At 45.6% G+C, this 15,246-nt stretch overlaps 1 protein-coding gene across 5 annotated transcripts in view; it reads left to right on the top strand.

The window, feature by feature from the left end:
- The window catches only part of MPRIP (myosin phosphatase Rho interacting protein), a 144,435-nt gene that overhangs the window by 15,047 nt on the left and 114,142 nt on the right, over nt 1-15,246 (top strand). For all 5 annotated transcript variants that reach the window (XM_059378788.1, XM_059378787.1, XM_059378791.1 and 2 more), the window contains exon 2: nt 14,650-14,727. In XM_059378788.1, coding sequence (XP_059234771.1) covers nt 14,650-14,727 — 78 coding nt within the window. The remainder of the gene's footprint in view (nt 1-14,649; nt 14,728-15,246) is intronic.

Genomic DNA, 15,246 nt, shown 5'->3' with positions numbered 1-15,246 from the left:
GAAGATTACCTCTTCTTTTTAAGACTACAGTGCTCCTCAACCAGGTCCTGCCCCTTCAGTTCAGTGACTGTACAGGTATTTTGATGTCTTTAGTGTTAAATCAGGGAGTTACTCAGATCTTCTTTTAGGTATACCACAGTCTTTGTTATGACTTTATTTTTTATGGCATGTGTTAAAGAAAATATTTTTCACATACTCCTTTCTTTCCTCATCCGTGTGGAAAGGCTTTATGAAAAGGCCTATGTCTGTTTCCTTTGAGATGTTTTCAGCTTGAGATTTGGTCTGTGTAACTAGTGCTGCCTGCCCCCGAATGTCCTTACTGGGAGCCTCTCGGGAACCCCCTTACAACACCTCCTTCAACCGGTTTCCCTTTTTTTGTGTGTGTGGCTTTTGAAGAGTTCATTGTCCAGACTTTACATTGATAAGTGGTGTTTACCTCTTTGCTCTTTCTTTAAAAAGGTTGAAAAACTCACCAAATGTTCACAGCCACGAAAAGGTAGAAATGACTCCAGTGTCCAACAGCAGATGAGTAGATAAACAAAATGTGGTCTGTTCATAAATGGAATATTACTTGGCCATAAAAAGGAATAAAAGACACACACATACGGGCGCCTGGGTTAAAGCCTCTGCCTTCGGCTCAGGTCATGATCCCAAGGTCCTGGGATCGAGCCCCATGTTGGGCTCCCTGCTCAGTAGGGAGCCTGCTTCCTCCTCCTGCCTCCCTGCCTACTTGTGATCTCTGTCTGTCAAATAAATAAATAAATTTTTAAAAATCTTAAAAAAAGAAAAAAGACATACTACAGTGTGGCTAAATCTTGAAAGCATCATACTAAAGAAAGAGAGCAGTCATGAAAGGTCACTCATCATTTGACTGCATTCATATGAAATGCCTAGAATAGGCAAATACATAGATACAGAAAGTAGATTAGTGGTTTCCAGGGACTGGGGTGGGCATGGGGGTAGGGAATGGAGGGTTTAGGGAATGACAGCTAAAGATTACAGGGTTTCTTCTGGGGGGGGGGTGACAAGAGTTGGAGGGTTCTAGAATTCATTGTGGTGGTGGATGCACTACAAACCATTGAATTGTACTCACTTTTAAATGGGGGAGTTGTATGGCATGTGTTTTATACCTTAGTAAAGCTATTATAGAAACACCCCAGACAGATTACTCCACCTTATTCTTCGTTTGTGCTCATAATTCACATCTTACTTATCTTTGACATGTTCATTTCCCATCTTTGTGTCTTTTTCTGCTTGACATTTGCTATCCACGCGTGGCTGGTAGCACAGATTCCATCTCTGTTCTGCCCTGTCCTGGCACTCCCAGGTCCCCCTGAGCACACTGCACGGATCTGCTGTTGGCCTCACCCTCTCATGCACCCTTCTATGCAGTCTGGGCAAGTATGTGGCCTCAGCACGGAAGCATTCTCTGCTGAAACCAAGTAGGCCATCCGATAAACTTTGTAGAGCTCAGGTCATTGTTTCATCAAATATTTATTTATTGTCTTTGTCTCCACCCTGTGCTGCTTCTGATTTGGCCGAAGGGTGGGACCATCTGCAGATTATCTAGAGGTTTGGGGCCTCTGGCTAGCTCTGGAGGTGTGGGCCCTGATCATGCCTTGTGGAATTCTTGGGATTTGCGCTCTCCTCCTCAAGCCCTTGCTTCCATGACACTGCCAGATGGGGTGACACTGTGTGTACGGCTCTGCAGTCTTACCTCTGGAAGGCAGCTTGAATGGCTGCACATGCCAGATGCTGGCTTAGTTCCGCCGGCTCTCATGTCCCTGACTTCAGTTTCTGAAGTTAGTCCTTTGCTCACTTCTCACAGGAAGTCTCTCCCAGACCTCCTGTCTCCGCCCCTGGTGCCAAGTTCCTTTCCCTTCGTTCCACTCTTTGTGCCTTTGTCTCATTGTGGGTATTTCCAGTGGCTTTCTTATCTTTGCATTGATGGTTCTGCCATGTGACCTTTAGCACCAAAGGTTGGAAAGCTGCATTTCTCCTGCAGGGTCACTTGTCTTGGTAATTAATAGGGTCCCAACTCTTTCCCCAAAGTATCCCTGTTTGAATGGTTAATTACAGGGTTACTCTCCTTTGTCTGGGGTGGGCAGGCCCACTTCAAATGTAAGGGTGGAAGCCTGTGCTCACCCTTACGTTTGCACAGGTAAGAAAGACTTCCTCCTTCCAGAGAAGAGCCCTGCATTTTCCATCAGCTTCCGGAACACCTTAAAAATCCATGGTGCCTGGCTACGCTGTGTGGGTGGCTCTGTGGAAAGTGGTTTGTGGTTGGTTCGTCCCATAGTGATGAACTCCTCACAGGTGCCATGCACACCCAGGCCCTAGACCTCGGCTGCAGGGGTGTCTGGGGAGACCCTGTGTGATGCGCAGGTCAGGACTAGACCCTCCAGGAGAACATGCTTCCTATTCAGATGGCTCCAGCCTTTACTTTTGGAAGCAGCTCACCGATGCAGAGCAGCGTGGAACGGTTACAGGTCAGCTATGGGGCCAGGTGGTCAAGTTTCACAGCCTGCTTAGACAGGTCATTTTGGTGTCCTTGAATGTCAGATGGAGGTGTTGATGGCATATACCTCATAGGTTTGTTGTGAAGATCCGAGAGTACATGAAAGGCGTGGAGCAGTGACCAGCCACATAAGCTGTGATGTTAGCTCTCAGGACAGTGGAAAGCAGGACAGATGTGATGAAGAGAAGAAACAAATGGATATTTTTACAGCAGCCTTTCTCACTTAGAAGGCCAGGTTTTCACCCTGGCCAGGGCCCTAGGTTCTGATCACGTTGAATCACAGAGATAGACTGGCTGTACTCACTCACAGTTGTGAGTATCTTGGTGATGGCTGATGGTTCTCTGCTGACATTCAGAGGCAGATGCCAGGCAGATGCTCATGCTGGCGTATGGTGGCTGTATTGAGGAATGTAGTTTGTGTCCAGAACTGGATGTAAAGCACCATCACGATATTCTCCAGGCCTTGAGGAGTCCCAGCATGGTTTACTCCACACGGCCTTGTGGGAGAACAAGTGTGTGTGTGACATCTCAGGGAGTCGACAGTGATGGCCAGTACCCTCACTGATGGTGGTTGGCCCTGGCGGATTGTTCTGAAAAGATGCTCCACCTTGCCTGAGGGCATTGGCCCTAGTAGGCATGGTCAGAGTTGTGTGCTAATTCCCTGAGTGTAGGTGAGGCAGGTGGGCACCTAGGACACAGTAAGGTCTTGGCAAGGTTAAGGCCTGAGACTCACTTTCACATGTGCTCACTTCTCCTTTTACTGACTTCCTCTGAATGTCTCGGAAAAGACTGGCGACCTTGAATTCTTCCATGATTTATAAGCTTATAAAGATGGCCAGACGGCTGCTGCCCAGGCATCATTTCTCCTGTTAGAACTGAAAGGTAGAAAATATTAAACAGTCTGTTTGCTATGAATGTGGAAGTGTTGCCACAGAAACTTTTAGGGAGGAAGAAGGGGGCAAGGAAGCAACTTCAAAACTGTAGGTATATTGGCTGTAATTTACACGCATTCTGCCTGTAGATCTTTTTTTTCTTTTTTAAAGATTTTATTTATTTATTTGACAGACAGAGATCACAAGTAGGCAGAGAAGCAGGCAGAGAGAAAGGAGGAAGCAGGCTCCCCGCTGAGCAGAGAGCCTGACGAGGGGCTTGATCCCAGAACCCTGGGATCATGACCTGAGCCCAAGGCAGAGGCTTTAACCCACTGAGCCACCCAGGTGCCCCTGCCTGTAGATCTTTTAATGAATCCTCTACCAAGGGCCATTTGCCCTCCAGCTCATGCTTGAGTGTTGGTCCCTGTACCTGACCTTTGGCCCAGAGAAATCTTTTCCCCAGGAATTTCCCCAAAGCTGGGATACTGACCCCCACATGTATAGATCCTTTAGGACTGTGGGACTTTTCTTCTTGAAGGACTTTTATCTGGCATGAGGGATCCTATGTGGGCTTTGCACACTATGCCCCTATGCTGAGTCGGGAGCCCTGCAGTCCTGGACTGGTCTCAAATACTCTGTAGTCCTACCCATCATACTCTTTGGGGACCTGCATTTACTACCTCCACTGTGGGGCTCACTCCCCTGAGCACTGCTGGTCCCCACACGCTACCTACTAGTTTGGTCTGAGCACCAGATGTGTGCACAGCCCTATGTGGGTGCTGGGATGTATATCCCTGACCCTGGGCCCTTGATTGTTCAGTGACCCAGTACGTGTTTATGTCTGATGTAATTGTTTAAAAAATGGTATGGAAAAGTTATGTGTATTTTTCTATTATTGTAGGTAATGAAACTTGAGATTCACAGAGGTAATGTCTTGCCCTGGGCCACACAGCAACCAAGTCATGGAACTAGGACTTGAACTTGGGTCTTCTGGTTCCCAGGCCACAGTCTTTACACTAATTATCTAGAGCTGTTAGGTCATTCCATTGGTGGAGCGTAGAGTACAGGGATTCCCTGACTTCATCTACTTCTTGTTCCGCCAGGAGCAATCAAGCCCTCACATTCCACCCCTGCCATCTTTTGGAAGGTATTCTGTTAGTACGATATTAGAGGCATGCATAGTCAGGCAAACATCTTCTCCTCCCTTTGAAAAGTAGTATCTGATAAGTATTATATGTAGCATAACTTTTCAAAAAATGGGAAAAGCAAACAAACCCCAAGACTTGCTCATCACAGCAGTCAACACGATAGCTGTTTGCTCATTGACTCCCAATCTTTCTCTGTCCTTAGGATGCCTTTTATAATAGGCCCCATTTTTACATCCTACCCTGGATGCTTGTTCCCATGTCTAGTCTCCTTTCCTAAAGTAAGAACTCCTTGAGGAGGGACTGTGTGCACATCACATTTTTATCTCTGGTCCCTCAAGTGATTCCATCTTTGCAGCAGCAACTGGGGAAATTCCAATGAACATCTCCAGATTTAATGTGCCACCTGCCTCTGTGCAGGAAGCACTGGCCTGATGGCCTCCCATGGGCACACAGTCTCAAGGGTTTCTTGAATTCCTCATAGATATTTGTAATTAATAGCTGTGTAATATTTTCCTGAGTTGATCATCAAGCATTCATTTACCCATTTGCTTGTTGGACATTCAATCATGAGGGGAGCTTTTTGCTTCTCTGTGTTATTTCTTTTGGCTTAATTTCTGGCTGTGGGGTTCCTGGGGGCAGGAGCATGGGAATGCCATGGTTGTCCCCACATACGGCCACATTGCTGTTCTTAGAGGGTGCCAGGTTTCCCACAGCACTTGTGCCTGTGTCTTGGCCAGTGTGGCACATGTCGCATGACGGGGTCAGATTCAGAGAAGGGAGAGGGACACTTGAAGTCCAGCCTGTTTGCCCGCTCCTCAGCCTGCTGGTTGTCCCCCAGTGCTAGGTGCCGACCAGTACCGATTAGCAACCTGGGAGCTCTGTGTGGAGGCTGGAAGTGTGGTCTGGGCCCACCGAGGTGCCAGCTGGGAAGGTCTTACCGGCCATACTGAGAGAACAGGTTGGGAGCAGTCTCGGCTGTGGGGTGGTGACCTGGAAACGTGCCTGCTGACTCCTGTGGATGTTTGTTTCAGTGACTGCAGCCTGACTTTGTACAGGGCGCTGTGCTGGGTGGAGGCGAGATTCCTGTCCGCAGCAAGCTGAGGTGTTGTGAGAAGGAAAGAACGTGGATCGCCTGGGTTGGGAGATATGGAACTTCGGAGAGTGGGCAGGATGGGGCAAAGAGCCCTCTGCACAGAGAATTGCTTGTGCTTTAGCGCAGAAGCCTGGAATATTTTTCTTCCCCCTGGGAGGTGTAAGTATAACAGAGCAGTTCAGAGAAGGGGGAGGTGGCAGTGTCTGGATTAATGGCAGCAGAGCCACAGTAGGTTCTCAGTTAGCAGTTGGCTTTGGGTCAGTTCCTGTCCTGGAAGGGGATGTGGGATTTTGAGGGGGCCTGTGTAGGGGTCTGGTGTCCCCTTACTTCCCATAGAGGGCCTTTAGGATGACGGGATGTTATCAGGGTGGGGCCCACATTTTTGCATCGGTCGTTTTGGGTACTCACCCTTTAGTGCCATAGTGTGCAATGTATCTGACTGCCTTTCTTGGCGCCTTGTACACTCATGGTGGCTGAATCTGAGGATGGGAAAAGCGAGGTTAACCCCTGTTAGAAATCCTTCACTGACTTCCCTGCTCTTTGAGCCTCACACAGGCCACATGTTGCTGAGAGCTGAGCATGTAATGTTCTGGCTGCCTTGGAGCTGATTGTGATCGGACGGTGGCGTCCAGAGGCCTGTGTGTTTCCGGGAAGCATCAGTGTGGCAGCTTGGCAATGCTGTGTAAAGCTGGCTGGGACGATGGCATCTTTCCCTGCTTGTGGCCTGCCCACTTGGCCTGAACTGAGGCAGTTGGGCTCTCCCTGATGCGGCCCAGACCTGCCTGGAGGGTAGCAAGAGGGAAAGGGGCAGAAGGACCTCACCATGGTTGAGTCAACAGGCCCAACAGAGTACACACATGTGGGTGTGTGTGACCTCCAGGAGAAGCTGTTCAAAGGCTGGTGGAGCTCATTCAGCACAGTTGAGGGCCACAGAGGGCCAGCCTGGCCTGGGGAAGACCCTTGTGGACCACAGAAGTCTTCACAGCTGGAGTTCCTACGGTCTGGGGCTCTGGAGGGTCCTTTTCCAGTGCCAAATGCCTGTATGAGGGTGGACGTGGTATTCAGCAACTAACAGGTTTTTTGTTTTTTGTTTTTATTAAACTTTTTATTTTGAGATAATTGTAGTTTTCTGTGCAGTTATGAGAAATTACAGAGCTATCCCATGTATACTTGACCCACATTCCCTCAGGGGTAGCACCTTGTAAAATTATAGTGTGGTGTCAGAATCAGGAAATTGACACTGATACAGTCAAGATGCAAGGTGTTTCCATCCTTCCGGTTCCCTTCACACCATGCCTCCTGCCCTCCCACCACTACTGCCTCTTAACCCCTGGCAGCCATGAATCTGTTCTCCATTTCTGTAGATTACACATTTCAAGAATTTTATGTGAATGGAACATGCAGCCTCTCAGATTTGGCTTTTTTTACTTATAGTTCTCTGGAAATTCGCCCAGATTGTGTGCATCAAGTTTGTTCCTTTTTATTGCTGACTAGTATTCCGTGGGGTCATGTACCAGTTTCTTTAACCACTCACCCATGGAGGACATATGGGTTTCTAGTTTGGGGCTATTATAAATAAAGCTGCCGTAACCATTCAGAAATGTACAGTTTATGTGTGAATGCGGACTTTTGTTTTTCTGGAATAAGTACCCAGGTTTGCAGTTCCTGGATATTATGGTAATTGCATGCTTAGTTTATAAAGAAACCACTAAGCTTTTTTAGAGTAGCTGTACCATTTCACATTCTTTCAGGGACTATGTGAGTGATAGACTTTCTTCACAGTCTTGGTAGCATTTGTTATTGTCACCACTTTTAATTTTAGCCATTCTAATAAGTTTATATTGCTCATGGTTCTAAACAGATTTTTTTTTTTTTTTTTTTTTTTTAGCTGTTGAGTTTCGAGAGGGCTTATTATACTGTATTGGATCCTAGTCCTTTGTTGAGCGAGTGGGATAAAAATATTTGCAAACCACATGCCCAACAAAGGACTTACCTTTTTACCCTCCAGGTAGGTAGGATCTTTGGACAGCAAAAGTTTTTAATTTCAGTGAAGTTCGATTTGTCAGTTTTTGTTTCATTTTTAGTTGCTTTTGTATAAGATTGAGCTTTATTTTTTTACCTGTGGATGTCCAGTGGCTTCAGCACCATTTGTCAAAAGGCTGTCTCTCCTCCATTGAATTGCTTTAGCACCTTTTCCCAAAATTAAATTAGACATATTTGTGTAGGTCTGTGTCTGGGTTCTCTATTCTCTTCTCTCTCTCTCTCTTTTTTTTTTTTTTTTTTTAAGAGAGGAAGAGCGGGAGGAGGGGCAGAGGGGGAGAGAGAATCTTAAGCAGGCTTCACACCCAGCACAACCCTGACGTGGCGCTCTTTCTCACAACCCCGAGATCATGACCTGAGCTGAAATCAGGAGTCGAACGCTTCACCAACTGAGCCACCCAGGCATCCCTCTGTTCTATTCTATTGATCTATGTATCTCACCTTCCACTAATATCACACAATGTTGAGTACTGTGGATATGTAATCATGTAATTGAGTAGGTGAATTCCTCCCTCTATTTTTTAAAATTTTTAAACTATTTTCATTCCTTTGACTTTCCATTTAGAGTTATCTTGTCTATATCTACAAGTCTTACTGAGCTTTTGATTAGTAATTGCATTAATTCTATATATCGATTTGGGGAGATTTTTCATCTTATAATCTTCCAGTCTATGAACATATGTCTTTCCTTTTTTTTTTTTTTTTTAAAAGATCTTCTTTGGTTTCTTTCATCATCTTCATTGGTTTCTTTCATCTGCAGTTTTTTGTTTGTTTGTTTTATTCTTTTTAGAATGCAAGTCTTGTACATGCCTTGCTAGATTTAAATATTCCTTCTTATTTTTAAGACTTTATTTATTTGAGAGAGAGACAGCGAGCATGCACAGGAGAGGGAGAAGCAGACTTCCTGCTGAACTGGGAACCTGACTTGGGGTTCAATCCCAGGACCCTGGGCTCATGACCTGAGTCAAAGGCAGATGCTCAACCAACTGTGCCACCCTGGTATTCATTTTCTTTAAGTGATTGTGAATGGTATTATATTTTTAATTTTGGTGTCCACATATTCACTGCTAGTATGTAGAAATACAGTTGATTTTTGTATACTGTTATTATATTCTGCACCCTTGTTGAACTCACTTACTAGTTCTAGGAATTTTAAAAAACAGATTCCTTGTTTTTCTACATAGAAAATTATGTCATCTGTAAACATTTTATTTTTTTCTTTCTGATCTACATGCCTTTTACTTCCTTTTCTGCCTTATTGCACTATAACTAGAAATTCTGGCATTGTAGTTCTGAGAGTGGACATCATTGCCTAGTTCCTTATCTTAGAGGAAAACATATCGTCTTTCATCATTTCTTAAATTTCACATATGAGTGAGATCATGTGGTATTTGCTTTTCTCTGACTGACTTATCCCACTTAGCTTAATACTCTTTAGCTCTATCCTTGTTGCTACACATGGCAAGATTTCATTCTTTATTATGGCTGAGTAATATTCCATTGTAGATATAGATCATATTTCTTTTTTTTTTTTTTAAGATTTTATTTATTTATTTGACAGAGAGAGATCACAGTAGACAGAGAGGCAGGCAGAGAGAGAGAGAGAGAGGGAAGCAGGCTCCCTGCTGAGCAGAGAGCCTGATGCGGGACTCGATCCCAGGACCCTGAGATCATGACCTGAGCCGAAGGCAGCAGCTTAACCCACTGAGCCACCCAGGCGCCCATAGATCATATTTCTTGATCCCTTTGTCTGTTAATAAACATTTGGGCTGCTTCTGTAGTTTGGTTGTTGTAAATAATGCTGCAGTAAACTAGGGATTCATGTATCCCTTTGGATCAGAGGTTTTCTAATTTGGGTATACAATTTCTGGATTGTAGGATAGTTCTGTTTTTAATTTTTTGAGGAACTCATCTGAGATTTTGCTTTCATTTCTGAAGGATATTTTTTCTGGATATAGGATTCCGGTTTGATGGTTTTCTTCCAGTGCCTGAAAAGTATTGTACCACTTGCTTCTGGCCAACAAGGTTTCTTGTCCACTGTTGTCATTTTTGGTTTTCTTCCTATCCATAAACTGTTACTTCTGTTTGGCTGCTTTCAAGAGTTTGTATTTATCTTTAGTTTTCAGAAATTTAATATTGATGTATCTTGGTTAGATTTCTTTGGATTGATCCTTTGGCGTTTACTCAGCTTCTTGAATTTATAGGTTGCCTTTCTTTCCAAATTTGGGAAGTTTTCAACCATTGTTTCTTAAAGTGCTTTTTCCACCTTAGTCTCCTTTTCTCCTTCTGGGAGTCTCATGACACATATGATAAATCTTTTTTTATTGTTCCACAGGTCTCTAAGACTCTGTCCTTCTCATATTATTTCTTTTAGTCCATTTTCTTGTTGTTGCCTGATTGGGTAGTTTGTTTGTTTGTTTTTGTTAAGATTTTATTGACTTATTTAACAGAGAGTGAGTGCATAAGCAGAGGGAGTGGGAGAGGGAGAAGCAGGTTTCCCACAGAGCAGGGAGCCCCATGTGGGGCTCAATCCCAGGAGCCTGGGATCATGACCTGAGCAGATCTAAGATCATGACCTAAAGGCAGATGCTTAACTGACTGAACCACCCAGGTGCCCCTGATTGGCAATTTCTGTTATTTTTCTAACAGTTCCCTGATTCTTTCCTTGTCCCATCATTCTGCTGTTAGGCCCATCCATTTAGTTTTTTATTTCATTTATTTTATTTTTTTAGTTTAAAAACTACCATTTTTAAAAAAAGATTTTATTTATTCATTTGACAGAGAGATATCACGAGTAGTCAGGGCAGCAGACAGAGAGAGGGGGAAGCAGACTCCCCACTGAACAGAGAGCCCGATGTAGGGCTCAATCCCAGGACCCTGAGATCATGACTGGAGCCGAAGGCAGAGGCTTAACCCACTGAGCCACCCAGGCACCCCTCCATTTATTTTTGTTTTTGTTTTTGCTTTTTTTTAATCTCCTGGTTTGTTGTTGTTGTTGTTGTTGTTTGCTGGGGCTTTCTGTGTTTCTGTTTATTCCGAACATGCTTATAATTTCTTATTGAAACATTTCAGCATTGGTGCTTTAAAATCTTCATTAGATAATCCTGACATGTCTGTCACCTTGGTGTTGGCATCTATTGATTGTTTTTGTTTATTCAATTTGTGACCTTTCTGTTTCTTAGTATGCTGGTGATTTTTTTTTTTTAATTGAAACTTGGATATTTTTGTATTATTTTAGGTGACTGTGGATTGTGTTTGACCCTTCTCTTCTAGTCGGCTTTTTCTGACATTACTCCAGTGGTGGGGGGGGACACCATCTCTAACTTTCAGGTGGAAGTAGAAGTCCAGGCTCCCCACCTGGCCTCCACTGATACCCGATGGGGGTAGTACCTTGTTACAGCAGAGCCGGGGTGAGAGTTCAGCTCTCCACGTTTCTTCCTCTGACTCTATCCCAGCAGGGAGAGGGAGGGGGACCTTGTTACTTCTGGGTGGGGGCAAAAATCCCAGGTGCCTGCCTGGTCTCCCGAAATCATCCTGGTAAAGGTGCTGGGGCACCTCTTAGCTGACAAGGGTAGGAAGGAAGCCTTTGCTGTCATGGGTGGGTCTGGGGCTGAGTCTTTCCCGTCAAATGTGGCAGGAATGGAGCATTATCATCTAAGAATATTCTGTCTTACCAGGTTGTTCTTCCCTGGTTCTTCAGTTAGAAAGAGCAGTTTTTATTGGGGCTTTTATTTGTACCTGTTGGCAGTTCCAGATTGTTCATTCTTACAGTACCTGGTCTGGGACAGTGAGACAAAAAGAGAAGCCAGGGTACACATTTCCATGTTGTTTTCAGGTCTCAGGACCCCCAGCCCTTGTCTCTGCTGTCTTCTCTCCACCTTGCAGAGTCTCCTTTGGTTTTTCTTAGATACAGTGTTCAAGGTTTGATTTGTTCTTAGTAGGAGGCATAGGGAAAATTACAACTACCTGTCTTCCAGGAAGCAGAAGTTTCAAGTAACCATTTTTGAAAGGACTTCCAATTGAGGAAGACACCCAGACCACCAGTAGCCTCTTCTCAGAGACCAGCCAGAAGTGCAGTCTCTGATGTATTGGGTTTGTGAGGGAAGGCTGAGTCTATTTATTTATTTGTTTTATAGATTTTATTTATTTATTTGACAGAGTAAGAGAGAGAGTGAGTGAGCACAAGCAGGGGGAGCTTCAGGGAGAGGGAGAAGCAGCCTCCTACTGAACAGGGACCCTGAGGCGGGGCTCAGTCCTAGGACTCTGGGACCAAGACCTGAGCTAAAGGCAGACACCTAACCAACTGAGCCATCTGGTGCTCCTAGAATACTTGTTTCTTGCCCTGTGCCCTCCATTGGCCCAGCCTTCCCCACTTTCCAGGACAACCTGCCCACCTGGAAGGGTCCCTTTTGGGATGGTATGTCCCAGAAGGACCTGGCAAGTGAGGTGGGTGCTGGCAGCCCCCTGGTTTGCAGCACATGGGGCCGGTGCACACTAGGCCGGCGCACACTAGGCCCGAGTAGATGTTGAGTCAATAACAGTGCTGGTGATGGGTGTTTATGAGATTGTGGCCAGGTTCTGAGGGGACCTGTGGCAGTCCCTCACATGTCCAACTGCTCAGGAAAGGTCAGGTAGATGTAGCTGCTGATTTGAAGTCTCCCCAAAGCCCTGTGAGCAGAGACTAGGAGAATAGCATACAATCATAGCTTGACAAAAATGGAGGGGACACGGCCTTGTTGTCTGACATCCTGATTTCACACCTCAGGGACCCGCTAACTAAGAGGCGAAGTGCAGAAGTCACCTGGCCCAGGATCCCCCTCTGGCCCTGACCTTTCCATCTAGTGTATGTATGTCACTGAGTGATATGAGAGAGACGCTGAGTGAATGTGCCTGCCTGTATGGGGAATAGCTGGGCGCCACTGAGCTGGTATTTGCTGAGAAGACAGACTTACTCTCTTCTGTTTTCCAGGACAGAATTTCATTCCACATCCCCTGTGGCCCTCCTGTGTTATGTTCCTCTAACCCCAAGTTCCCTGCCAGCACCCCTTCCCATGTTTCATCAAAACCAGTCCCTCACTTCCTTTCCTCAGCCCTCTCTATATCCCTTCCCTGAAGCTCCTGCTACTCTGTTCCTTTTCATGGTGAAAAGCCAGAGCTTTTTCTAGGTCCCCCGCTGGGGACCTAGAGAGCCCTGCAGAAGTCAAGAGCAAGGAGTGTTTTTGGCTTACCCCAGAATGCTGTGTGACCTCTGGCAGGTGACCTTCCCTCTCTGAGTCACTGATTCCATAGCTATAAAATGAGGTGGTCAGACAGGGCTCCAGTTTGGAAAGTATTGAATAAAAAGCATGTTAAGGGGACCCCAAAAGCTTTCCGAGAGATGAGTCATGTGTGTAAACAGCAGGCAGACGGTTTGGGCTTTAATTTGTGTTTCTGCCCTCCAAACGGTAGTGGACAAATTGACTTGCTTGTGCCTTTTCCAGCTGCTTCTGACCAGCCAGGTATGGCTGAAAAGGGAGGTGGAGCCAGAGTGTCTGTCTAGTGTCTCAACTCATGTTGAACTCCCACTGTCAGGGGTTTGGGGGGTGGGGGATCTTCATAAAAAAAAAATAGCTAACATTTATTATGCACTTAGAGGCCATACACTGTGATTAATGTTTTTTCCTCATACAATTTTGAGATATAATTTACATACTATAAAATTCAGCCTTTTAAAGTGTACAGTTTAGTGGCTTTTAGCATATTTACAAGGTCATTTAACCATCTCCACTTGCTGTCTGTAACTGACTGTGAACAATCAATTGAGATGACTCACTACCTTCAGACCAGCCCTATCTCTGCTTTCTAATTCCAGAACATTTTCATCATCCCTTAAACCCATACCTGTTAGCAGTCATTTCCCGTTTCCCATTCCCTCCATGCCCTGGCAACCACTCATCTGCTTTCTGTTTCTGTGGGTTTATAATATATGGTCTTTGGTGTCTGTGTTCTCTCACTTCTCTGACTCAGCATAATGTCTTCAGGGTCCCTCCATGTGGTAGATCATGCCAGTATTTTGTACCTTTCTATAGCTGATAATATGCTGTTGTATGGATGTGCCACATTTTGCTTATCCTCTCATCTGTTGATGTACATTGGGATTGTTTCTACCTTTTGGCAGTTGTGAATAGTGCTGCTGTGAACATTCAGGTCCACGTTTTTATTTGAGCACCTGCTTTCAATCTTCTCAGGTGTATATACCTAGGAGTAGAGTTCTGGGTTGCGTGGAATTCCGTCTTTAACTCTTTGAGAAAATGCCAGACTTTTACATAGTGGCTGCACCATTTTATTTCCTGTGCTGTGTTTTACTTGCATTACCTCATCAGTCATCACTTAAATCTCATGAGGTGTGGATATGATTTCCATCATCCCAACCTTTCAGATGGGACAGTTGAAACCCTCACTGTTTTCAGCCCAATGTCACATAGCCAGGAAGTTGATGTCTCTTTGGCCCGTGCTAGCTGTGATCACTAAAGCAGTGTCTCTTCTCCCTGGCCCTGTTTTATAGTATCAGAATGAGGGTTTTTGGCTGTGCTTGTGTGATAGACGTAGTACCCAGCACACAGTGGCGGGTATTCACATGGTGATTGAAAATGCTGTTGTTTCCTGATCTTCATGCCTTGATCAGGAACTTGAGAGAGGCCATCTGTGTCGTAGGAGTTCCTGTACTTTGAGGTTTTTCAGAGCCCTGCTGGGTTTTATGTCCCTTTCTCCACACCAGATGCTGCAGAACCACCCCCCGCCCCCGGCCCCCAGGAGCCTCTTACTCCCAAACATCTTTCTTGGGAGACTTGGCCTGTGGCTGGAAAACGAGATGCCTGGTGTATGCTAATCAGAGGAGACTTCTGTTTGCAGGGAGCACTAATCTTTAACTTGACCATCAAACCTGTTCTGTCTCTGGTCCAAGCCATTGATGACCTGCCTTCTTTTTTTCTCCTTCAGGCAAAACCTATTTATGGTGGCTGGCTGCTCCTGGCTCCCGATGGGACAGACTTCGACAACCCAGTGCATCGGTCTCGGGTAAGGTCCTCAGAATGAATTCTTGAGGTGGGAGGGACTGAAGAGTTGCCCATCTAAGGGCAAGTCAACAGAGTAGAAGAGGGAGATAGAGTTGAACCATGGATCCTGGGATGGCAGGATCAGCAGGGAACCCCCATTTGGCAAACCCGTTGGTCCTACAGGAAATGTCTCAATGAAACTAGTTGTGCCAGGTCCACTCTTCAAAAGGAGATGCTTTCAGATGGTGCCTCCTGTTTTCGTGAGTCAGCTTGACTGCAGAAACAGTTAAATGCAAAAGGCCGAATAGGTCAGCAAACATTTGCGTTGTGCTAACTAGGCTTCTGGTTCTTTCATTCCCTCCTTTCCTCATCCCATCTCTCTTCCCTCCAGTCCTTCCTGGCTAGCAGATAAGCACTAGTGAAGGGGTGATGCGCTGGAGGGCCAACTCGGTTTTTGCCGCATCTCTCCTGAGCACCAGCCCAGGGTGGGTCCCTCTGTACACAGGTTGCTGGGAGCAGCCCAGGCTGAGCTGGAGCATCG

The sequence above is a fragment of the Mustela nigripes genome, chromosome 16 (assembly GCF_022355385.1).
Source record: "Mustela nigripes isolate SB6536 chromosome 16, MUSNIG.SB6536, whole genome shotgun sequence".
Lineage (NCBI taxonomy): Eukaryota > Metazoa > Chordata > Mammalia > Carnivora > Mustelidae > Mustela > Mustela nigripes.
This window is presented reverse-complemented; position numbering and strand designations above follow the sequence as displayed.